Source organism: Tachysurus vachellii, chromosome 8 (genome assembly GCF_030014155.1).
Source record: "Tachysurus vachellii isolate PV-2020 chromosome 8, HZAU_Pvac_v1, whole genome shotgun sequence".
In the NCBI taxonomy this organism is placed as follows: Eukaryota; Metazoa; Chordata; class Actinopteri; order Siluriformes; family Bagridae; genus Tachysurus; species Tachysurus vachellii.
The window spans coordinates 15,029,671-15,056,988 of record NC_083467.1 but is presented as its reverse complement, the minus strand read 5'-3'; the positions used below and the strand labels follow the sequence as shown (position 1 = coordinate 15,056,988).

At 37.4% G+C, this 27,318-nt stretch overlaps 1 protein-coding gene across 1 annotated transcript; it reads left to right on the top strand.

The window, feature by feature from the left end:
- The first annotated feature begins 1,821 nt into the window (after positions 1-1,821).
- On the top strand, positions 1,822-26,500 carry kcnj3a (potassium inwardly rectifying channel subfamily J member 3a). Its single transcript, XM_060876493.1, has 4 exons — positions 1,822-2,338; positions 2,548-3,231; positions 3,782-3,998; positions 23,832-26,500. The coding sequence occupies exons 2-4, from the start codon at positions 2,554-2,556 to the stop codon at positions 24,428-24,430; spliced, it is 1,494 nt and encodes a 497-aa protein (XP_060732476.1). The 5' UTR covers positions 1,822-2,338; positions 2,548-2,553; the 3' UTR covers positions 24,431-26,500.
- The last annotated feature ends 818 nt before the right edge of the window (positions 26,501-27,318 follow it).

Genomic DNA, 27,318 nt, shown 5'->3' with positions numbered 1-27,318 from the left:
TAAACATTTGCCAAATTGGGTGGAAAATATCTCTGCCAAGACATATTTTCTTCAGCAAATAATGATCTGTGTACAGGTTTTATATCAAGAATATTAAATATTCTTGTTGAGAATGCCTGTTTTTTTTCCTGCTACAGTGTAATGGTCAGGTTTTATTAATTATGCTGATACACTAAATTATGTTTAATCAATAATAAGTAAAACCTTGATTAGCACACAACGGCAAATTAGGTGTGATTTAGATTGTTGAATATTTTCTATTTTGTTTAATGGGCTTTCAGCTTAATGGGATTTTCAGATCCTGAGGATACTAGCCTGATTATACTGTATGCTGACATTCAAGTGGAAACCTCAAAGTACTTCTCTATGTCATGCTTGATGAGGCTGCCTGCAAATGCTGTAATTGTACAGGTATATGCCACAATGCTTGATCAAATAAGATACTCAGAGGAGAATCCAATATCTTAACAAATTATTAAATGTCATTTGTAGTGCAATATAATATTTTAATGCACTTGCTTTATAGGCTACTGTAGATGTACTTTAAGGCTATGGAGTGATGTAAGTATGCCTGCTCATTTGTGTCTCTAGACTAGACTTGTTCACAGAATAAGACTGTCCAGATAAAACCTGTTATTCTGTAAATTATAATAAAAACAGAGATAAAAGCAGCCTCCCTCTAAGACAGAGTAACCAGGGGAGACACAAAAAGGGCAGAAATCACTCCATCTTTCCAAGTCCTTAGACACAAAGACATCTCACTGATTAGCTGTTAAAAGTCTGCAGGAAGAGGCCCCTGTGTGTCATCTCCATGCTCCAGTTCTTTTGTGGCTTTTTGTTTTGTAGTGGCTTTCAAGATAGGGCTACACTACTAGTTTCTTTTAACATGTTTGTGTTAAACACACACACACACACACACACACACACAAACACAGAGAGATTCAGAGATATTGCAGATGTATGCACATAAAGCAATATTTTTGGTTTAATAGAAGGCACTACCATTGCTGGTTGCTGACTGCAATAAATATAGTTTGCGTTTCTGCATTAGAAAGTCAGTACCAGACATAAATAAGCCCCTTATAAAGTCCATCAGTATATTTTATTGCCTATCTGTTTGGCTGAGATAAGAGGCAGAGGGCTTATCCGTTTACAGAAAGAGATTTTTCAAAGTGCACTTCTCCTCCTAAGGCCTTTGGTAAATCAGACTGTCAACACAAATCAAATTAGGCAGGTAAGGCAGGTGGCCGGCCATTCTTCTCCTTTGATGAGAAAATTACATTTGACGTTTGCAGCCAAGCTATAAATAGGCTGTGTATGATGGAAAACTCCGTTACAGGGTTTCAGGACATAAAAGTAAAATGGGATTCTAAGCACTAGAGAAAATGACTTACCTACAGTATGTAAGGTATATGTTCAAAGCACCAGTGACCAATGCTCTTTATATATAAGAATAAACAGAATACTAGTCTTTTCCCCAAATTTCTCCCAGCCAAACAGAGACGCCTCTCTAGCCCATACTGTAGGGTTGCCAAATGAGCTACTTTCTGCTCATTTGAAGTGCTTCTACTTGGTGCTGGGAATTAGCATTGACAGGCTGATTTGTCGTGTACTGTGTTTTGTATATATAAGTAGAATATAGAATTAATCCATGTCTAAATTTGAGGAAAAGGTACCGCGTTAATGCAGGTGGCACAATCAATCTGGCAACCTCTCTACAGCGTGCGCACTGAGAAACGCATAAACTGCGGGAATATAAGCACAGGGGGAAAACAGGCGGCACTAAGACCAAGAAACTAAACGTTATGACTTGGGAGCAACGCAAGAATGGGAGCTTCGGAAACTTCTTATTATTGAGGGTGCAGGCAGCTCGCATAGAGGACACCGCGCTAACAGCTTCACTTGCAGTGACCAAAATGCGCATGAAGGGCCAGTCGAGACAAAGCCGAGAACCGAGTCCCCAAAAGGCGACGCATTAAATCAGCAGGGTTCCTGCACAATTTAGCCGGACTGGAAAACCTGCTTGAAGGCGCATCTGTTGAGGAACCGCAACTCTGATTATAACTTTGAGTATCCAGGACTGGATTAAAGCTCCTAGGAGGTGATGTAACTGAGCAAATGAGCAACGCAGGGATATCAAGGGCGAAACTGTGTCCAGCGCCTCGGGATAGTTGATCATGCATTTTTATCTTCTTTTTACTCTGTCTTGTTTATTAGTAAAGTCATGCGCCGTGATCGCGCGTGTTGGAGTTTGATTTTAGTTATCTGTAAGCGTTCTGTTCACTGACATGCACTAACGACACCTGCGCACGGAGAGGATCCGGATGGTAACATATCCGTAAGGCTTTATCTTTCTTTTCTTTACAACATTCAACAGTCCATCTCTGCTGTGCGTAAAGTAATCTCACATTTTCCTTATTTCATGGTTCATTTGATGGTCTAATAATGCTGAATTAAGTACAACAGTGTGCTTCATCTAAGTCTAGTAGGTTAATGAAGTCATACTGCTGTGCAGAAGTGTAACTCGGACATAAATCTCTTCCACAGGGAAGCATGTCTGCACTTCGGAAAAAATTTGGTGACGACTACCAGATAGTGACCACTTCATCCAGCGGCTCGGGGTTCGGGCAGACCGGTCAGGAGCGGAAACGGAAACGGCAGCGCTTCGTGGATAAGAACGGCCGCTGTAACGTCCAGCACGGTAACCTGGGTGGAGAAACCAGTCGTTACCTGTCCGACTTGTTCACCACACTAGTGGACCTGAAATGGCGCTGGAATCTGTTCATATTCATCCTGACCTACACGGTGGCCTGGCTCTTCATGGCCTTCATGTGGTGGCTAATTGCGTACGTGCGCGGAGACTTGAACCGTGCGCACGACGACAAGTACACACCGTGCGTCGCCAACGTGTACAACTTCCCCTCAGCGTTCCTCTTCTTCATAGAGACTGAGGCCACTATCGGCTACGGCTACAGGTACATAACGGACAAGTGTCCCGAGGGCATCATTCTTTTCCTCTTTCAGTCCATCCTCGGCTCTATCGTGGACGCATTTCTCATAGGCTGCATGTTCATTAAGATGTCTCAGCCCAAGAAAAGGGCCGAGACGCTGATGTTCAGTGAACATGCGGTCATCTCCATGCGGGACGGAAAACTCACGCTCATGTTCAGGATCGGAAACCTGCGGAACAGCCACATGGTCTCAGCGCAAATCCGCTGCAAACTGCTTAAAGTAAGTGCAAGCCATTAAAGTGAACTTCTACAACACAATACTTTAGGAATCTTATGGCAAAAGTTCTCACAACGTAAATTTGTATTTCTTTCAGTCTAATAACAAAAGAACGGTGAGGTTCAAGTCAATAAAATGTTTAGTTCCAGCTATAAATGCAGAGCATTTTTTGCAGGGCAATATGCATACACACATTCACAGTTTGAGGCAATTTACTGTTTAATCCACGACCAGCATGTGTTGTGGGAGGCATGAGGAACTGGGAAATGCAGAGGCAACTCTGATGGTTACAGAGAAAACATGTACCTAAACACCTCTCAGGGACCCTGGAGCTGTGAGACAACAATGCTACATGCCCTAATAATTCTACATGCCCCATTACCTTGCCACGTCTTTTAGTCCATACCGTTACTCACTGATCGATAGCACTGACTGTCAAATGAAATGTACAAGAGCTGTAACCACAACAGACAAATTCAACGACATGGTATTGTCTCCCAACGTCTCTCTCTCTCTCTCTCTCTCTCTCTCTCTCTCTCTCTCACTCTCTCAGTCTCGGCAGACCCCTGAAGGTGAGTTCCTCCCTCTAGATCAGTTGGAGCTGGATGTAGGTTTCAGCACTGGTGCAGATCAGCTCTTCTTGGTATCTCCCCTCACCATCTGTCATGTGATAGACAGTAAAAGCCCCTTTTATGAGCTCTCTCAGCGGTCCATGCAGACTGAGCAGTTTGAAATTGTGGTGATCCTGGAAGGAATTGTGGAAACCACAGGTAAGCAGGTTAAGTTCTCTGATCTAACATCTTTTATTTTCTTCATGACTTTTCAATGAATCCAGTTCATTTGGCTACTGATTTACAATGACTGAAAATTCTCCTAGGTTATAAAGAAAAGTAAGTATGGGAAAAACTAATCAGTGATAAAATAGCATTACTACTGGTCTCTCATAATACATTTCAAATGTGATGGATTTCCAAAATTCACCTCACTGAAACACTTACCACTTATTTTATTACCTTGTTTATACTACACTAGGGGGCATAGTGGCTTAGTGTTTAGTATGTTTGCTTTGCACATCAGGGGTTTGTTTTCCACCTTGTGTACAGATAGTTTGCATGTTCTCCCTGTGTTTTGGAGAGGTTTCCTCCGTTTCCTTTGTTTTTTCCCCCAGTCCAGAGACATGTGTTGTAGGCCGATTGGCATCTCTAAATGGCCCATAATGTGTGAATGGTTGTGTGAATGTGTGCAATTGTTCCATGAGATGTTCTGGCACTGGGATAGGCTCCAGGTTCCCCTCTGTGTAGGATAAGTGATACAAAAACTGGAAGGATGGAGGTTCACATCACAGTGCCCTACAGCATATTTCCCAACTTGACATACAAATAAAAAATAATTCTTTGCTGTTGTGTCCGCTGCAGTGTCAGTAGTAAATGTGTTACTTAAAGCACAGTGTCTCCACATCTACCATCTTTTCAAAGTTGACCGACCTCATTACTGCACAAATTATTGGACTATATAGTATTCAGAGCTCTCATTATTAATTATGATAGTATCAGGATATGTACTTTACCTTTTTAATAAAGAATGGTTCTCCCGACGATCTTCTTTAGTCTCACCAAATGCCCTCTGAATATTCTAAAACAACTTAATATTTTTCATCCTGTTTGTTTTTGGATGTGTATCAATTTAGAACACATTATCTGTTGAATCATAATAATTTATCTGAATTGTTTTACAACCCTAATTCAAAAATATTACAATTATGTAATAATTGTCAAAAAGTTCTTGAATCTCTAAAGTCTTACCTGTCTATCTCTCTCTCTCTCTCTCTCTCTCTCTCTCTCTCTCTCTCTCTCTCTCTCTCTATCTATCTATCTATCTATCTATCTATCTATCTATCTATCTATTTATCTATCTATCTATCTATCTATCTATCTATCTATCTATCTATCTATCTATATATATATATATATATATATATATATATATATATATATATATATATATATATATATATATATATGTATATATATATATATATATATATATATATATATATATATATATACTGTACACCACCACTCTCATAACTCCAAAGCTCAAACAGCTCAAACAAAGAAAAATCGGTAGTGCGCACATCAGTTTGCCTCCATCTAGTCATAAGTCATAGCTATATACATTTAGCTATGTAAAATTCATGCTGTGCAAACAAGTGAGTTTTTTGAAACTCAGTTCATGTTAGTAATCAGTTATAGTATGCTTTAGCTTATTGCTAATTTATAATAGTGTGATGCTCCATAGGTATCAGCATAGCATAAAGGCTATGAGGGTTAAAAGTGGAAAAATGCCTTATGGGTACTTTAAGTAGACCTAATGGATTGTGCTGTATTGATTCAGGGATAAAATGCTTGTGTAAACATGTTGTTCAGAGCTTGTGTTAAAACAGCTCTTGGCTGAAAATGTTTTAAATGGACCTGTAGAGATATGACTGATAACAGTCCAACCTTTGTGAAACCTTTTTTGTGTGTGTGTAATATGTTGTATTAATTATAACTAGTGTGAAACAAATGATGTCATGAGAAGAAGTGCACATGATTTTATATAGAACAGGATACCTAATTATTCTTCTCATTAGTGCACATAAACAAGAGCTTCATGGCTTGTAACATATGAGTGAAATTTGCAGCAGCATAAAGTAGTCTTGTTTTCACATTGCTGTGCACTGGCAGTGTGTCACAAGCCTCAAGGGAAAAATAAACATTACTGTTTCTATGTGAGGTGCTCACACATCCGTTAGAGCCTCGCGCTTTGAATTAGTGTGCTCTTGCAGATAGATTTCACCATGTGCTGATAAAGAAGTCTAACAATGTGAGCAAAGTTTGGCATCTGAAATAAAATCAATTTGGCACAGTGAATTAAATCTGACACGTGGACTACAACCATCCCAGCTGACAATTTGTCTAATCAATTGTGTGTTTTTTTTTCTTCTAAATTTCTATATTTTATTTAAACTGGACAAGGTGTTCATGAGCCCATTGTGAGGTTTAAGCATCATCCTCATGGTGTGTTCCTTTAAATACTTTTCACATGAGAAATCAGGAGAATTGTAACTCAAGCAAAAAACATTTTAATTGCTACAGTACAGCTTTAATATGACGATCCATATGGGTGTGCTGTATGCTGTCATGCTTAAATATAGCTGGTCATGCTTAGTTATAATTAAGCAGCAGGTACATTATAGCCTAGCCGCATGCAGAAATGTCCACAGGATTCTGTTTTTTGCTCATATTTGGAAAGGACTGAAGATGAAGTTAAGTTTAAGAATCTTTAGTTCTAGAAACTGTTGTTTACATTTTACTGTGTTGGTGTTCATGGTGCATTTATTCACCATTTTTTTCTAATTTGTATTTTCACTGTTAATTTGTTAATTAAGAAATCGAAAAATCTTGACTAGTTTCCACGGCAACATGGTCCGTCATTCATGAGGGTTTTGCACAGCCAGTGAAGTTCGGATTATTTTCAAACCCTTAAAGTGTGTGAAGCACTTTTTCCTAGATTTAGAGTGGACACACTGTAGTACAGAGTGAGATGATTAAAATGAATATATATGTACATATGTAAGAGCCACAAATACTTCACGTATCCTTCTTGTTAACAGTTATCAAAACACCATTGCAGTTTAGTGTCATGTTTCATTTGATCTAAAAGAGGAGCTACTGCTTCATACATGCATTAATTTATCTCTACTTGAACAAGGATGGTTTGGGTGAAATAGTGACAGTACATTCATTTCAGTCAAATTTCACTCTCAATTCTGCACAGCACATCAACATGATACATGATAAATTTGCTGGTACTGTTTCTCCCTAAAGCTAGTAATTAACCACCAATTTCACAGCATATTGTTTTGAACTTTAATGCCTGCGGACATCAGGGTCAGTTTTGGAACCACATGTCTATCAAGAAACGCCTGAAGTTTCACTTAAGCTCTAGCGTACTGCCTCTGGGTGAAGCACATAACTCATGTTGTAGCAAGTCGGCAACAGCACGATGTAGTGGCTTTTCCCACCCACTCTATTGAATTATGTATATCATATAGTTAGATGAAAGAGTCCGCTATATGAATGAATATTTCTTTGTGCACAAATATTTCATGTAGACACATTAAGGTGCTTCTCCTGGCAGCTTACAGCGTATGGAGGCATATATTGATGCTAAGTGGTGCAGGGGCGTAAACCAAATCAGTAAACTGTGATCATTCAGTTGATGAAACACTGTCAGCTGTGAAAACATGTAATGCAAAATTTGTGAGTCACTCTAATGAGGCTGTAATCATTTCTCATTTGGTTGATGTCATTTTACCCACACTGTAACGGACCTCTGCTACAGTGGTAGTGATGATCTTCTGCCTCAGCAGTAATGATGTCAATGCATCATACCGTGAATCTTTTCCAACAGTGAGCAGTGAACCACACAGACCATATTTTCAATATTGATAATACGAATGCTAGAATGATGTTTTAGATATTTAAAAAAAACTTGTCGTTAATATTTTTTTCAGCAGCTGCAGATATTTCTGACTTGTCACTTTTGGTACATTTCCTGTGAATATGCATTGCTTTCACAGCAAATGTATTGTGGTTGAAGAGCTGTGACAGCATCAGCAGAAACGCAGGATGGTTATGGGACATGCATGGCGATTTAAAAGTTTGTGATGATTGCAGTGTTCTCTCAGCACTGTCTGAGATATTAACATAAAAACCACACAAACATTTTTACCTTCGTCACGCTGCATAAACTTAGCTACTTCACACTCACATCTAAGTTCAGACTTGGATTTTGTGCTGCATCCTGAGACTTGGTGTTATAGCTGTTATATTGAGTGTGTGCTGTGAGCTCTTTGTGCAGCTAGTGGTGCAAATGTACAAGTGCACATAGTCATGTACACTTGAAATGGCCATTGGCTAGAATTTAGTCTCCAGTGGTTATTGGGTAAGCTACATGAAAATCAGAATGGCCTGTTTACTTCTTGACCCCAGCTTTCCCTCAAAGCCATCACTGCATACATCAAAGCACAATGCTGTTAACATTGATCATATTGATTTATCTTAAAACAGCACAGTCAAATATAAATTTGTTAAGAAGACTTAGTCCACAGCGTTATTGCATTCTCCAATGTGATTGGTCAGACAGTGTAGATTAATATTTTATAACAGGAAATCTCTGACAGTACCTTGTTTTTATATGGTATTGTTTTTTATAGTAACAGCTCATTCACTGGGAACTAGTGTGTCAGATTTAATGTAGTTTTAAATTCCTTGTACATGTAAAACCCACAGTACTACACAATAAAGCTGATTCTGATTGTTTGATTCTGAATGTGATTTTAATTAAAAAATGTTGATGTGGTGAAGATTTGGTGTTACTGGAAGGAGTCTCCAGTGTTAGTACTTTCAAACTTTTCTAAGTAAAGCTATGTTTTCAGACTTCAGGACTTTCTTTGTTACATGAATAGCTGCAATATTTTGTACTATTGAGAATAAAAGCAATGCTAGTGTAAAAATGAGTGTTTATAGCTGTAATAACAACAAGAGTTAACTAACTAACTAACTAACTAAATAAATAATTAAATCAATAAATAAGAGGGATAAAACTCTTTGGGATGTGTTGTTATAGGAAAATAATCATTGTCGAGTAGATTCCTTTCCCATCAAGCCACATGACGACACCACAACCATGGATTGTTTTTCTACAGCATACCCTATTGTGTTTTATTCCTTCCTATTTAATAAATGAATTTGGGTGCATGAAATCCTTTATTATTGCCACATATACATTACAGCACAGTGGAACCCCAATCCTTTAATCAACAACCCAGAGCCTTAACCACTTGAGTCACCATCACCCCTATAAATACCTTAGCAGCATAATTATGTGATATAACTTTATTACTTTACTATAAATAAAAGCTTATCCCCAAAAGCAGGACACTATTATGAAAGTAAAACATATCTAGCCAGGCTTCACCCAGATGGCAGGAACTGGGAAATGAGAAAGACACAGGCTTTACAGGCTTTCTGTGGTGTATTTTGTTGTGTAAAAGTCCATAAAAGGCTACGGACATGATTTTCACATTGCCTTCATCTCTTCGTAATACTGAGCTTAGAGCTGTGTTGCCTCTTGTTCTTCTCTTACTTTATCCCTTGTTCTTTTTATTTGTTTCCTCTCCCTGACTTCTTTCTACTGGCCGTGTCGAAGAAAAATAGAAATCCTCTCGCCCTTTTGTGTGCAGCATGTCTGTGTGTTTGCCTGCTGAGTGGAGTGTGGGTGGTGGAAAGCTATATATGGCCCACTGATGCTATAAGAGATCTGTGTGTCTGTGTGTGTTGAACCATTTTGCCTTAATTGTGAGGTTTTGAATAGTGATGCCTCAATACTATTTTTTCAGGCTATGAGTCTTTAGGCACTCACCTATACAGACACTAAAACGTGTAACATTGTGTATCACTATCTGCATGGCATGAGAAGAGCTAAATAACTACAACAGACATTTTTAATGCCCTTGTCCAATATTTAGCCAGAGCACTATGCTAGGAAAAGAATTTAATCAGCCTAAAATAAAAAATCAACAAATCAGTTTATTATTTAACATTTTATTTAACTTCGAGCAGGTAACTATTTTTAATGGCTACACCAGTTGGCTTGGTTTGAGTAGATCCATGCAGTGAAGAACATCTACATAGCTGCAAGTAAAGCAGATTTCATTTATCTTTATCTGTAGCAGGAGACATAGCCAAGGCTAATAGCTCACTTGTATTGAGGGCATCAGCATTGCCACTGCATTCTTGATTAGATTCTACTGATTAACTGAAAATATTATGAACGCCTGTTTCTGCCTAATGAGGATCTGCAGCATGCAGCATGTGCTCTTCCATTGCATCTCTACGTCCTGTTGGAGCAGCTAGTATTTGATATATGACAGCTCTTAATTTCTGAGTTTTATGTTTCATTTTATAACGATGTATCAAGCTACTTTCGTAGGACGATGTTATAATACCGTTCCTTAATTGTTTATTTTTTTTGTGTGTCTACAGAACACAGCATGTGGAATTCTCCTAGATTGAAATATTAACAGCACTGAAACCAACTCTAGGTTTATGCCACCTAGTAGCACATGGAAACTTGATTTTGGTCATTTTATTATGAGTAAAAGAGTAAATGAGCTTGGCAACAGGCGGATAAACGATACTAGCGTCCGTAACAGTGCAACTCTTGCTGTGAAATATTTACATATTATTCTCATTATTAATGAACAAGTGTTGCTCTTTGTTCTATGAAATGAGGCAACATCCATTTGTTCTGGCTAATTATAGTTCTAATTGTTATTTATCAATAAAATACATTATTTTCTTCTGAGGGTTATAAAAGTAAAGTATGCAGTTCTGTGTAGAGTTTAACAGTGCCATACATTTGCAGGGTTTATTGTTCTCTATAGCAAATAGAGCATGTCAGGAGCATCTCTCTCTCTCTCTCTCTCTCTCTCTCTCTCTTTCTCTCTCAGATATATTAAGACAAAAAAAACAGCCTAAAGTTACAGCTTTAGCTCTGATTGTTACAAAGCACCGACACCAGAGGCTCCTTCCGAACACATTTCCTTTCAGAAATCTTAAACAATCACACACAGATTTGTAATCAGTTTCTGTTAAACATTCATCAATAATATAATAATGTGTTACAATGAGCTCATTAATATAAAACCTTTGATTTGCCTTGAGCAAAATGAAGTAAAACCTTCTAACTAATCAGATTTGAGAATTTGACAGCACTGTGGTATCATACATATTAATATTTTGCACTCAGAATATTTCATTTTCAGATAAAATATTAAATAAGCACATAAATGTGTCCATCTTAGCCTACACTCTCGTGTGTGTGTGTGTGTGTGTGAGAGAGAGAGAGAGAGAGAGAGATGAATTTTAAATTGGTATGCATAAGTAGGTGGAGGCATGTGTCTGAGCAGTATTCACATGAGTGCGAGTTTAATTAGGGTTTCAGATATGTTTATATTTAATCATATTTAACCTTCAGCCTTGGCAGAGTTTTCAGTTTAGAATGATCTCTTTGTTCTATCTATTTGTTGTTGACCCCAACATGTTTGCTGCTGTACCATTTAGCATAGTAATGTTTATCATTGGCATTTGGCATCAGTAGCAGCAGTTGCTCAGCAGTTAAGGTTCTGTTCCAGTGAACAGAGGGTTGTGAGTTTAAATCCCCAGATAAACAGCAAGCTAGTGATGAACCATTGCACAGTCGGAATGTCAACTGCTTATAAATAGCTTTGGATGAAGTCATCTGCAAGTGAATGTACAGTAAATCAGCGAGACGTGTGCGTCTGTTCTGAACATGATGCCTTTTAACTTCTGGACCCTTCACCGTGGACTTTTCATGAAGTAGATGATATAAATTGTCAGCTTTGTGAAATGGTTATATGTTCGCTACAATGTCTTATACTGGACATATACTGGAATATTATCCCCAATCAGCTGAACAGTGGTGGTGAGCAGCTTTTATTGTAGCAGTCCAGCAAGAGTTTTAAAAACTAATCAATTTATGTTGGATGTTTGTGAAATAGTACAAGTGAAATAAGAAAAAGGGGATGAGTGGCCAATCACATACAGTATACTCAGAGGCCATGAAGTGTCTGATGAGAGGGGTCTGGTTGCAGACACTGGACAAACTCTGCCAAGAAGATAAATATTTCTGTTTAACTTTACAATATTTGGTAGACCTCTTAATCCAGAGCAATGTTCTTGCTCAGGTGATTTGAACTTATGATTTTCCAATCATTGGTCCAGTATCTTAACCACCAAGCATGATTGATTTTATAAGAAGTGCTATTTTGCCTTTTTTGATGATAGTAACATTTAATGATAGTAAAATCAGAGGTTGCATCCGATGTAGGTTATTAATGTTAAGGAGGCTGATATTAAATGAAGCTCGCTGTCCATAAAATCAAGCTTAGCATTTTCCTTGTTGATGCATTTTCTCCTTTTCTGATGTAATTTTAGCTTAGCAATGTAGAAATATATGGATCAATCGGTATCAAGGTGATTTATATAGAAAATGTTAATATTTTCTAATGTAGTTATCATAAACAGAGAAAATTAAATCACCAAACTGCTATGGGACTCTCTGTGATAGTTTGGTAAGTCTTTTAGCTTCAAAGATTAGCAAGTATTTTGACATTTAGACTTTGAGAGCAATTAGAATGCTTTCCTTCCATTGTGCTGTATGCCACATCGGTTTATAAACTGCAGGGTTAAAATGAGCTCCCAGCTGTGAGGAGACTCTACTGAACAAGTGACAGCAGGAATGCCAATTAAGTCTGATGCGCTGTGGGTCAGAGCGCTACAAAACCTGCTGTAACCCTCAGCCAAGATCCCTATGCCATCGGGGCGCTCAGTTTCATCCCGTATATGCACCAGATTACAGTTACTGGCTCATGTCTTTCACCTTTGTAAGTAATATGGCAAGAATAAAATGGATCATTTTTGTATATCTTATAATGCTTGTTGTTTATTTGAATTTAGTAGAACAGTAGAAGTTAGAACAGGCAAGACCAGCAAAACTAAGTGGCATTATTTAAATAGAAAAAAACTAACAGATATCTGAAATCTGTTTCCAGTGTTAACAATATGCTGTTAAACACTGAACAATGAACAATTAACAATTTATAAACCCTGAGAAAATAGGCTGGTTTCATAATGCACCGGAACCTTTCCTTGTTGTTATGCAGTTTGCTTTTAACAATGTGCATCTGTTTCCTTTGGATGTTATTATTAGGTTATCTATATATTCAATGTGGCACAATTTCTCATAGTAATCATAGACTGTCCGCATATCAGTGATTGCTTTGAATGGCTGTGCAAAATGAATGCTAATATTTTGTGTCAATAATACATCATTTGCTTAGATTCTCCTTTCCTGACTTTATAGTCACCTCCAAATGATTGACATCCTTATAAACAGCTGTATAAAAAAGGTTAGTTAATTTAACCCTAAACTGAAAATGTTCCCAAGTCACCTGAGTGTTTAGGTCATTGTTGGCTTCCCTTAAATTAGACAAATTTGTCTTGAAAGTATATGTCAAAAAATGTGTATGATGCATACAGGTGTGTGTGTGAGATTAATCAAACCACAAAGACATTTTCCATAACCTTTTTTGCCTTATTTTTTATCTTATACTCATCAATCAAAGGTGCCAATAATTTTGGAAAACTCAGTCTGTATGAATATCATTTCCATCCCATGATTATATGTAGGTACAGGTCTTTATACTGACATTTGTCTGTACTTTTAGAATTCATATATTCATGAGGGTGAATTTTCCTCCACTTATTTTCTGCTGTGCATCTGTGCTGTGTGTTCTGCAAGGATGCAGTTCACTGCAAAATCCCATTACAGGGACAGATAAAGATCCTCACAAAAGCAAAGTTCAAAATTGGTGCTGCACCCAGATCAGTCTGGTAAAGATGGAACTTTAAGCATAGCTCTACTCTTCTATCCAGTGTTGTTGTTTTTTTATATGTACTAAAGGTTTTCATAATGAATGCACCAGCTTTAGGTGTTAATATTGTTCCTGTACACAATATTGAAATATTTATCATGTAAGCCAGTGCTGAAGAGCTAATCTTATGAGGAACTGTGAACATTACAGTCTGGAGGTAACAAATAATCATTTACTGTAATTCTATGTTACATGAACCACAGTGAATTGATCCCTAAGACAACATACTGTGTAAGTGGACATATAAACAGTTACGGTGATGTAAAGCTATGGAGTAGCATTAGAGTAGGCTAATTCACAACATTTATAATATTAGAGATCAGCTGCACTGTTGTGCCAATTATTTCTCTATCCCTTTCTCTCTCTCTCTCTCTCTCTCTCTCTCTCTCTCTCTCTCTCTCTCTCTCTCTCTCTCTCTCTCTCTCTCTCTCCCTCTCTCTCTGGTTTTATTATACTGTTATTATGCATCTGAGGAAGGAGCTCCTTGTTGAAAAAAATATGGATGAGACTTGGGCATGGTGGCAGGACGTGTGTAAGCTATGTGCCTGAACAAAGAGAAGTGGCTAATTGTATCTTCAGGGATTTGTCAGAGAAGTGATGAATGGTGATAAATCAGGTAGAAGTGATACATGGAACCTCACTTGAACCCTGCTCGATGGGGAAGGTTTATCATGTCTGGAAACCATAACACAGCAATTGACAGTCTGGAGAGACAGAGAGAGAGAGCGGGAGTATGAAAGTGAGTATGAGAGAGAGAGAGAGAGAGAGAGAGAGAGAGAGAAAGTGTAAGCTTACACACTTTCTGCCACCATGCCCATTTTCTGGCAAATAACTTTTTCTTCAGATGTATAATAACAATGTAATTGGGAGAGAGAGAGAGAGAGAGAGAGAGAGAGAGAGAGAGACTAAAAATGGAAATAATTGGCACAGCAGTGCAGCTGATCTCAAAGTCTATGAATGTTGTGAATTAGCCTGTTCTAATGCTCTGCCTTCTCATTCTCTTTGAGCCTGTCACTGTCTCATGTTAAGTCGCATAACATTATTCTCTAACTTACATGTAACACGAATGTTTGCATTACCATAAGAGATATGTTCCTTATTTAGTTCAGTTGTACAATACTGGTGTAAATGAACAAATATTAATTAACAGACCTTACGTACCATATTGTAAGCTGCCAATCTCATTATTAATGTGTTATCAAGCTTAATCCTTCTTACATTTATAGTTTTTTATTTGATAAACACTTTCAATCCAAAGTGTCATACATAAAGTATGTATAGAATACAATCTGTGCTTGTGGCTAAGCAAATTTTACTCAGAGGTCTTGCACAAGACAAGTCTGACTATCCTGGGATTTGAACCCACAATCTTCTGTTTACAAGCACAGAACTGTAAGTACTGAGCTTAGGATTATGGGTACCATTGATCAATCATGATTGAATGTCTCTGTAGACTTCCATTAATTGATTTGGACAAACACATGAAACTTTTGTTTGCTTAAGAGGCATAAATTGTGAGATTTCCCTTCTTGGCTTTTTTTTTTAATTAACCTCTTAAAAATGTTAAAAATCCTGTTTCTTTTGCTCTTTCTTTCCTCCTTTTTATCATTTTGCATTGATAGAAACTGTACACCAGAGAAGCTTATTCATTTTTATATTTATTAAATGCTCAATGTAAAAGAAAGATATACATTTAAAAGTGAATATGAATTATTAGGACATACAGTACACGAAGCAGGACATGGAAACATGGAAAATTATAGTACTTATATTACAAATCACAAAGGTCTTTTCTTCACTTATCCAGCCAATGACTATAAGCTACATGCTGTATTTCAGTTGAAAGGGTTCAGTTTATCAACCCATGAAGTTCATCAAAGTAAAAAAGATTGAGATTAAACGGTAAAGATTCATGCCAATACAGTAGTTTAAGTTATCGGTATCTGTGCAATTATAGAAGTTATCAAACTTTTCTATCCCTTATCATAGCAATACAAAACAACAAAGACGCTGAAATGAGTCATTAAAATGCACGTTACTGCTTGCACTCTCTGACTTTTTTTTATTACAGTGTAGTAGCTGATTTGACAAATATCACATTTGACCCGTTCTGGCATTGTGTAATTTCTGCATAATGCTTTGTTCTGAGGAGTTACAGTGTTGATAACCTTGCCTTCTTATCTATTCCTTTTGTAATGCCCTCTCATCTCTCTCTCTCTCTCTCTCTCTCTCTCTCTCTCTCTCTCTCTCTCTCTCTCCTAAATCCTTTGTCCTATAGCATGCCATTTCTCCAGCCTTTTCATTTATTTTCAGATGTCCTTCTCAACCTGTTCCCTTTCCACTCTACATGTGTTATGTCTATTCACTCAATCTCATCTTCTTCCAATGTATTGAATGTAAGTGCATTTATTAGACCACAGACCTCTTGTAAGAGTGACCTTAGAGGGACTAGCAACAGTATGAAATGAAATTTTTGCCTACCACTTAAAGATAATTTACTGTGCCAATGATAGTATGTTTTAAAATAATCACATTATGTAGGTTTGTGGAACAACATCAATTTGCTCTACAGACATGAAGTAGATGGCTGTGGCTTAAATTACAATTATACTTAAAGTGTTGGGTAAATTGAGGAACTGAATATGGCAGCTGATCAGAAGGCTGTGTGCTTGTGCGTTTGTGGAAAAAAACGGTCATGACGGCAATGTAGGGTTGCCAAGGTAGACCTGAGTATGTGTGTCATTTCAATCCCAGCACTACTTCCTATCAGCCACACAGGTGTCCAGTTTCCTTCCTGCCTGTGTGTGAAGAGTCTGCTGATGATCTTACACTTATTATCTCAAACCCTTTCTGGTGTCAACTCAGTGAAGGTCAGACATGTATGAGCTCAATGTGAATGTTTTAAATGTGGAACAAAACAAGTGCAATTTTTGCAGACTGCAGAAAAGACATAAACATATTAGGTCACAGAAAGGTATTCAGATTTTAAATGCATACAGAAGCCTTTCATTTTAAAAGAGCTGATTGAAAGTGTGTGAATGGTTGCATTTCTACAGTACATGTCACATGCAGTTGAATTACTTCGTTTTGTAATGAGCCATTTTCTCTATTTTTCATGGTACATTAATAATGTGTTTGTGCCCAGTGATGGCCTCAATCTGGTGATATATATATAGCCCTAACCTTGGGCAAAGCAACAGCATAGATTAGCATCGATGCAAGTTTTTGAAAAATAACTCCAGACTGGCTGAGATATTCATCATTAATGATGATGCATCACACAAAACAGACACAAAGCTATAGTATAATCAATGTTTTCTGATCTGTACCACATTCTATGATTTCATAATACATTCTCATACCAGAGGATGTGCTAATTTGCAGTGAACACTCTAATTAAATAGCACTCATTTTTACATATTTAATATCCTGGGTTTTTTCCCACAAAATAAGTCCATTTAGTGCTGAGTTTCACAACCGCAGTGCTGTCTGTCCGGTTGTATAACACCTAGAGACTTCTATCCACTACATCTGCTTCAGTGATGTGGAAATAAAATCAGGTGCTCTGTAATTGTAATAATAAGTGTAGAGGGTGAAGCTCCAGGGAGAATCTGACTTGATTAATTTTCTCTCTGCTGTCATCAAGCTCTCTCTCAGCCACTTTAATACTTTAAAGAGTTTGAGACAATTATCTCAGAGTATAGCAGGAGAGGAAGAAAGACAAAGATAGTAAAGGAGAGTGAGCACAAGAAGTATGCAGGATTTGTGGAGTCATTAAGTTTAATGTCATACACGTTGAGAGATTTGATCGGTTTAGTTTTAAATTACTGCAATATTGAATAACAGATTGTGTTGTGACGCTTTGCGGGAAGGTGGGTTCAATGTCATAAAACAACAATCTGAATTAGTAAGAGAACTTCTTCTGCTTTTTATTGTTATTGGTAAAGACAGAAAACTTCACCACCAATCAGCCATGGGATTAAAACCACTGACAGATGAAGTGAATAACATTGATTATTTTATTACAGTGGCACCGGTCAAGAGGTGGGATATATTAGACAGCAAGTGAACAGTCAGTTCTGAAAGTTGATCATTTAGAAGCAGGAAAAATGGGCAAATATAAAGATCTGTGCAACTTTGAAAAGAGCCAAATAGTGATTGTTAGATGGCGGGGTCAGAACATCTCCAAAACAGCAGATGGGGTGTTCATGGTATTCAGTGGTTAGTACCTACCAAAAGTGGTCCAAGGAAGGACAACCGGTGATCACCCATGGCCCCTTGATGCAAAGAATTTGCAAGATGTGTACCATTTAAAAAAAAAAACATGAGTGAGAAGGCAAAACAAATTGATTTTATTTCTTATAAGACTCAGGTTATAGTCCCTGGTCAAAAGTTTGCATACATTAGTTCTTAATATTGTGCATTGCTCCCTGAGGCATTAATGATTGCTGTGTTGACTCCTCTCCAAACACAGCATTTATGGTTGTGACTATAATGTTCAATTTTGATCTCATCACTCCAAATGACTGCTCCAGAAGCTGTGAGTCTTAACTAGTTGCTGTCTGTTTGTACTGAAGGTGGGCCTTTTTGTGGCATGAGCACAGTAACGGTTTTCTCCTGGCAACTTGACCATGCAGGTCATTTGTGAGCAAGTACAGTACCTCCTTATTGTGCTCCTAGAAACAACAACACCACTTTTTTCCAGAACAGCCTATATTTCTCTCGTAGATGTTTTTGGGTTTTTATTTGCGTCCCGAACAATTCTTTTTTGCAGTAGTGGGTGAAATCTTTCTTGGTCTATCTGACTGTGGCTCTGAACCTCTAATTTTTCACCTCTTTATCAGAGTTTGAACAGTTCTGACTGGCATTTTCAAGTGATGAGATTTTTTTATATCAATTTCCCGCTTTATCATGTTCTACATTATTATGCAGGTCCATTGGCAATTCTTTTGTCTTCCCCATGTTGCACTATACAGCCAAGTCAGTGCATCACCTCATGAGCTGAGAAACTCACTGACTATTTATGCACAGACAGTAATTACAATTACAATGATTCACAGTTGTGGAAACCTCCCTTTAATAGCCATTTAAACCTGTGTGTGTCAACCTGTGTCTTTATAATGTGGCCAAACATTCAAGAATATGTAAACTTTCGTTAGGTGATTTCAGTTATCATTAGGTTTGAAAAAGAAGTCAAACTATGTGATAATTAATGACCTCAAGTGACCACTATCATTAAATAAAAAAATAATAATTTGCTTTATCAGTCATATTTTCCAAATGTGGCTGTGTCTGAGATATTATCTGTAATATGATTGGTCACAAAAATAATCCCTACATGATCTAATCTATAGCATCTTCTTTACTCACTATCATTAATAAAAATTGTATGCAATACCTTTATTCTCCCTATTCACCTTTCGGCCATTTTCCCCTTTGCTAAAGAAACTCTTAAGCCTCTTAAAAGTCCTCCGCTCTACTCCTAAGACATTTTGACCTTAAGAACTCTTTTGAGGGTTTCTTTATGAATAGCTTTTATTTTTTACTAGGATCTTCTCTTTCATTTTAAGGGGAAACGCCCACATTTCTTGAACTTTCTAAGAATTTTCATGAATACGTAAGCTACATAGAGGGCTCTGTAGCCTAGTCTTCTCTTTACTATACTCCATGCTGAGACCAAACAAAATCAGAGAAAGGCAATTATTATTCATTATTCTTCAGTTCATTGTCAGTCATTTATGTTACCTCTGTGACCTTTAATCATTTAAGCAGTTAGTTTTGTCTTTCCAGTTTTGTTACATTCACCCGAAGCCATTTTAGCCTCGAAAGCTGACTCTAACAAAATAAGGATGTAGCAGCTTCTTCTTATCATCATACATTTAAATCAGGTCAACATGCCTTTTTAAAGACAGGGAAATTTCCCAGTCCCATTTAATGCATTTCATCATGTAACGTTTTCGGATTGGTTTGCAGTGTTGGGTATTTGATGTTTATTCTGAGGTCTGCCAGATTTCTGATCATATGAGTGTTGGCAGTTTATATTTGAATGATGGCACTTTGGCAGCCCATAGTGAATGCAGGCAGTGTTTTAACTCAGATGTCAGAATATTTTGAAATGTGAGGCACAAAATACAAAATAAATGTTTTGAACAGTATTTAACCTTTCAATGTATATATATATATATATATATATATATATATATATATATATATATATATATATATATATATATATGTATATAATCACAAAATCAGCTATATTGTAATATAAAGATAATGTGACATTATTATATTATTTTACGTCCCTCTACTAATGTCGGATATTCAGTATATTTCATCTTATAGAGTAAACTGTCACAATGGTCATATTCTCCTGTGGACATGAAAGTCTCTCTGTGAGTGTTTTTGATAAAAGCCACCTTCAAACATGAGAACCTCACTGATCGTACCAGCTTTACATGTGCATGTTGGTAGGATTAGGTTTCCATAGAAACACACAGTTGTAGTCCTGATTACATAAGTTCTTTTCCCCTGTGTGAAATAAATTGATGGGGTTTTAACTCTCTTCCACCACCTTTTACTCACAGGCCTGTTACAGACGTCGGCTTGATCAGTTGTATGAAGCAAAATGAATTTGAGTGTTTGCATTATTACATTTTAATTATAAGCTTGAAGGTGAAAGGGGAGCTTGGCAATTTGTTTTTGATTTGTTCTAATCCGCGGCTGGAACTTGGGTTTTGTTTTGTACAAGTGTATGATGCATCATGAATAATAAATATAATCAAGCTGTTCTCCGTGCTATGGCAGAAAATGCATTCAGTTATGTATGTAGTAGGGCATTCAAGTTATATAGCAGTCCTCCTAATTTGTTGTATTGATGCTTGATATTGACTGCACCTTTTCATGTACCTTTTCCTTGTTTGTGGTCTTTGTTGTTTTCATCTTGTCCTCTCCTGCTGAGCTGAGTAATGTCGTTTTTTTTTTAGTTGACAGGTGTTGCATATCAGAGACAAAAGACAAATTGACTCAGATGTGTCATATTCACAGGCCTTGCAAGAACTTTCTATGATAACATGCGACTGAACAGCACAAATCGAATGGGGCTCTGCATCACAGTGTTTAGACTCAGTTGGCATTTTTGCCTGCAGTTCCAGACAACATGCTGTCTTAGTGATCCTGGAATATTTCTTTGTGTCTTGCTATAGACTCTGGAGAAATGAGGCAGAAACAATGTACACACCCAAACAGAGCGGTTCACCCTTACATATCTGCAGCTTTGTGTAAACAGCGTTAGCCATATACTCATCCTTAAAAAGTAATCCATCATTTTATAGGTGCTCTGTGGTGCTTATTATTATATGGATCAAATTGTTACTGTTTACTGATTCCAACGAAATATACAGCTACAGCTGTTTCTATACAAATATTTGGTATTTGCATTCAGCCAGGATTTGCCAGTGTTTTTGAATAGAATAGAGCCTACAGTACAGCTATATGAATGAGAGGATGTGCACTCAATAATAGACAGTAAATCTGATGGCTATGAGAAGTAGCATGGAGGATAAAATGCGGTTATGTTTGTAAGCACTTCTGTTAGCATCGTTTGATGGCACATTGGCCAATTTATTTAAATCAACAAATGAACGGTCTACACAAAACACTGTCTCTTCTCTCTCTCTCTCTCTCTCTCTCTCTCTCTCTCTCTCTCTCTCTCTCTCTCTCTCTCTCTCTCTCTCTCTCTCTCTCTCTCTGTATGTGTGTGTGTCTGTGTGTAAGTGTGTGTATGTGTGTGTGTGAAATATTGCACAGTACATAGAGCAGAGGGAAGAGCCATGATAGCGAAATGGATTTTTGATGAGGATAGGTCTGCCCTCTCGGAAAGTAATTTTGTACTTTATGAAAGTGGCGGCGTTGTAACACCATACCCACAAAAAAGTCTCTAGGAATAAAGAAGCCTGTACTGTGCTGATAGCACATGGCCTTTGCAAGTCTTCATGTGAGGAAATGATTTATGTGATCCCTTCATATTACTTTCTCTATTTATAGCCCTTTGCCTTCTTTTTGAGTCTTTTGTGTTTTTATTTAGCTGTTGGAGGCAAGCGAGTGAAATCTAGATATAGTTTTGTGAATGTAAAAAATTATAGAATATTTATTTTGCAAAAATTGTTTTACTTTTACTGTCTGACTGAATCTTTGTGCATGCATGACTTTGTGACAGTTGTGTGTACTCTACATTCAGGCTCCACATCTGCGGAATATGACTGATGATGTACTGTTTTGACTGAATCTCATGAGGCCAGTTCCCTGAGCCCTGGCCGCTCGTCTGGTCTGTTGGCGTAAATCCGCTTAAGTAATTTGATTATCTTAACCTTCCATTTGTTTTTACGTGGCAAAGCCACAATGGAGCTTGGATGGTTGTTATAGTGGAAGATTAAGAGGCAAAGATTAAGATTAAGCCACTGCTGCCCCTGGCTCCATTTGCATTCATTGGCTGTTGTGACCTGAGCAATTATGAGTAAGAGGTTCAAATAATTGAATTTTTCTTTGTTGAGAGAGGGTGTGCAGAGATAGTTAATGGAGAAAGTGCAGTTTTACTTCAAAATGATAGTAAAATTGTTTTTAAACCAATGACTTTAGTGTCAATGACTGTCGGGTAAGCAGAAAGCACCATGTATATGGTCTCCTATACTGTAACCGTGTACTCATTTTCAAACCTTTCAAAACTAATAGTATGTGATTGACAGTTTTGGTGTGTTAAGGCTGTGACAGTTTCAGAGTGAAGCCTGAATGAGCTAGATGTTATAGCATTAGATCACCTACCACTCTAGATCTTTTAAGTATCTTATATTTGCCTCATAAAGAAAAAAAAAGGTTTTATGCCACAGTAGCTGGGACACAAAATCAAGAACTCACTGTTCCTTGACCTATGTGCTGTAGGATGCTGTTGCTCTGTCTGTCAGTTTCTGTGATTTATTTCTTCATGGCATTGCACTGTAAAATATGGAAGCCTTAAACTCATTTTCAGAAACAAAATTTCAGAGACACTGTGCTAGTGTATAAATGCGATTATGTGAGCATGTCCATGTCCTCATATCCTTTTGTGTGTATTGTTCTCTAAGTTGCACTGCATTAACTTTGTTGAAATGAAAATAAAGCTGACTTTGTATTTAACAAGTCCATCTCAGCGTATCAGGTGTAGTGTATCATCTTCTTGTTCGTCTGTATTCCTATCTTCATAGCATACTGATGCCCAATAACATCTCATATCATATGTAATATGATAGGTGCCTTCTACCTCAACGGGAGTCTTTCATTTTTAGTTAGTTTAAATATGGGAAAATGAAACCATGGTTGAGATTCGGATGGTACTGAATCTCTCTTCCATGCACCTGATAGTGATGAGTGGCTCTTTTTAATTCTATTTTATATACATAATCATTTTATGGCTTTAGTACTACACTGTATTCCTATAAATACAACGTATTTATTCTGGCATATTCTTGTAGAAATATCCGGAGACAGATTTGAGGTAAATGTTACTGTGTATCATGGCTGTGGTTTTATGGCATGAGTCCTATGGCAGGTTGCCAAATGAGTAATTGGATGTGTTTTTTGACTGATGTGACTAATGCTTTAACAATCACATTATTGTATATTCAAAATGTTTTTGTCTAACATTGAGGGGAATTTTGTCCCGTCATAGATTTATAGCTTTGAAGTGATATGAACGTATGCACAGTATGTATCATTTTTCATCATGTTGCAGTAATTGATTACTTGCATGAATGAGCCCATGTGCATGTAATGCATCCATATTCATTGGCTTCACAAAGGCACTGCTGTTTCATTGTGAATGTTTTTCATTAACCACCAGTCTTGATGAACTGGGTTAGTTATTGGTCGTACGGATGGGGCCTTCCACTGGGCTTTTGAATTCTAATATTCTGCTGTGTTTTTTTTTGACACATTGGTCTTATTTCTGCTTGATTAATCTCTGTGATGTGTAAATTTCATTATCCCTCCATATCTCATCCTGCAGGCATGACATGCCAAGCGAGGACATCATACACAGAAGATGAGGTGCTATGGGGCCATCGGTTCTTCCCTGTCATCTCTCTGGAGGATGGATTCTTCAAGGTGGACTACTCTCAGTTCCACGCCACTTTTGAAGTCCCCACTCCACCACACAGTGTAAAAGAGCAGGACGAGGCCCTGCTCATGTCCTCTCCACTCACTGCTCCGTCGTTGTGTAACAGTGGTGAGAAGAACAACTCTCTAGACTGCCTGGAGCTTTTGGAGGATGCCGAGACAACCAGCAAGCTCCCAGCCAAGCTGCAGAAGATGACGGGACGAGACGGGATGCCAAGGAAGCTGCTCCGAATGAGTTCCACTACATCTGAGATGACCTACAGTTTGGGAGACCTGTCCACAAAGCTGCATCGCATCAGCTCCGTGCCAGGTATCTCTGAAGAAAAGAATGTATCTAAGAGTGCCAAAATAAATGCAGAGCCCATCAGCCAATCGGTTGCAGATTTGCCTCCCAAGCTGCAGCGACTGGCAGGGGGAGGGGGTGGAGGACGTATGGACGGACATTTGCCACCCAAATTACGAAAGATGAACTCAGATCGCTTCACGTAGGTGACACGAGCAATCACACACATGTACTATACTTTTACTTTAGGCTAGCTAGCATGGACAGAATCTTATGCCTAGTGAACTATAAAAGAGGACAACTTGAATAAAGCACATTTATGGAGACCTGTGGGTAGACATACAGCGAGCTAATTCTTTCAGGTTGTGATTTGTAAGCACAATCTGGCATGTATGGAACACAAAGTGCATGTTAATGCAGTGATCTGCTATCAGGCATGTTTTATTTAGGCACGTTTATCTGAAGAGGGAATCAAGTTTGCCAAGACAAGCTGGTCATCTGAGCATCAAGCCATATGATCGGACAATTTTTCATAGATGCCTGATGTTTATTTATTTTATTTATTCTTTTGTTCTCTTGTGAAAAAGTGTTTCTTAGATTATGTTAAAATGCATGTTTACTTAGAGAGGTAATGTACTCTAATGTTAGAATTGAATATATTACCTTCTTTCATTTTTCTCAGCTTGTCTATAATTGTTTTTAAGATTTTAACAGACAGGGTAAGCTTCATTCTTCCACAAATTGGGATCAAGGGAAGTTCATCAAAACGGTTTCGTAAAAGAAAAATTACATAAGCTAAGTGGATCTTAATGGTTTTTAGAACTATCAGCCCTGCATTAAAGGAAAAAAAAAACAACTGAAATTTGCAAGATCATTATAAATCCCCGAGCTCGTTTAGAGTCTGGATGAAATTCATTGCACTAGCATCAATGCATTTTCCCCTCTGCCTAAATTAAGCAATAACTAAATGCTGTACAAACACTTACCTCTGGGTAGCTACTTTGATTAATATGTCTGCTGTATTGATCTCTAAGACACATAAACATGGCTAATTTGAACTCCTGTTGTACATTCCAGTACATGCCTTTTGTGGTAGACTGTTTAACAAGATCTATAATTAGTTTTTTAGCTTTAATAGTGCTTTAAATTCATTTGGCTAGTTTACACATATTGTAGTCTGATTATACTGAGACTGTTGTATAATTATATAACTAAATACCATGAGAAATGGAGACATGGTTCAATGTTTAACCTTTGAGATTAGAATCAACTCACATTTACTACCTAACCACAAAGTTAATTCTCTCCCTCGCTGCTTGATTGAGTGGCAAGGTAGATTCATGCATGCAAGTGCCTGATCCGATGAAGTGGTGTCTAAATCTTGTTAATACCCCCTGACTGAGCAGCACTCTTTCCCCTGAGCCTCTGTCTTTATCACCATGGAGATCTCTGCACCTACTGCCATTTACTGTCCCGCTGTTAGCCTCACGGTGAGAAAATGACAGTGGAGATGGGCTTAGGTTATAGAATAGAAGCTTTTACTCTGCACCAATGGAAAACAGTGGCAATATCACCAATCACGACCTGTAGAAGGAAAGCTGCTATGGATGGTGGATATGGCACTGCATCACTAACTGGCACTGTGTCCTTTATTAGCATAAATTCACCAAGGTCTTGCTTTTTCACTATAGGATTTCTGCCTCACTCACTCTCTTTGTGTTTGGTAAGTTACAAAAAAGATAATGAGATAATGCCCAATGATTTACTTTTCTGTATTTTTTTTCTTACCTGTTATCCAGACAGTTGAAAAATGGACCAGAAAACCAAGACAATGAAACTAATCACAGATGTATTAAAATATCAGGACTGAATATTGAGTCTGATTATTAAGAACATGTGTATGGAAAATGCCTGTAATTTTTTGTTAAAGTCAATGTCACAGTTTCCGAAATTACCTTCATTATAATCATATACATACATATGCATAATATCTTAAGACTCAGTTTATTTATGTCTTTAAGTCTTTAAGACACTGTATAAGCCCAATAAACCTTTCTACATATTTTGTTAGTAAAGTAAGGTTTCATGTGTTCTTTACATCATTCTAAATATACTGAGGGATAAGCATTAAACCGTATGAGGTAGTTGACCTTAAGGATACAAGAATAGACGTATCCAGTCTTTCCTGTAGTGTACTGTTATATAGGTTAATGACCACACACAATTAAGGCACAATAAACTCTGAAATATTATACATTTGAGATTATTAAATTATTAGCAAAAAGAAAATCCTAACTGTAATGATGGTACCTTAAATAAAACGATTTATTCTCTCTGTGTGAAAACTGGAATTTTCTTGCCCAATGTTAATATTAGAAAATTTAGGCCTGCTTAGAGCAATTCGCAAATAGTAAAAGATATAAGAAATAGCAGGAAAACAACATTTGACTACGGAGGTCAAGATCGGATAACGTACACGTTATTTGTTGGTTTGTTTGTTTCAAGTAATCTTTGTACAGTTAAGGTTTTAAAAGCATTCCACCCAGAAACCTCTCTGAAAGGTTACAATAAAGGCATCTACATAAAGCCATTAAAGTCTTTCAAATGGAGTAACTGAAGATCATGATGGACAAAATACAGCTTTTATAAAAACTTTCATTCTTTTAGATTTTAAATGATGGTGGTACCAACAAAAATGCCTAATGATCTTGTCATGCTAACATTTTATAAGCTTATTTTTCAGCCAGCTTTGCTTCTTGCATTGTTCATAATGAATGACTGCTTCATTCTGACAGTAAATTGCTATCATTATCTCTTGATTACCCAATAAATTCAGATTTGAGCCACCATATAATGTGGTTAAATCCTCTGAGATAATTCACATGGCTCATATGTTGCCACCAATCAGCATATCCTTAAAAGTTTTAAACAGTATCACTTAAACAGGCTCAACGTTGTTTTGCTGAAATGAATGCAAAAATGCACTCAGTAGCACTTTGTAGTGACTAAAGCTTTGTTTTTCATCACAAAATGACAAAAAATGAATGCTGGACTCTATAATTAGAGTGTCGGCTCTGTGGAGCTGCAGTGTTTG

Bases quoted from the DNA above. Each gene is read 5' to 3' on its own strand.
- kcnj3a (XM_060876493.1), top strand. From the start codon at position 2,554: ATGTCTGCACTTCGGAAAAAATTTGGTGACGACTACCAGATAGTGACC. The intron at 3,232-3,781 runs GTAAGTGCAAGC...TCACTCTCTCAG, and splicing joins TCCGCTGCAAACTGCTTAAA to TCTCGGCAGACCCCTGAAGG. The intron at 3,999-23,831 runs GTAAGCAGGTTA...CTCATCCTGCAG, and splicing joins AGGAATTGTGGAAACCACAG to GCATGACATGCCAAGCGAGG.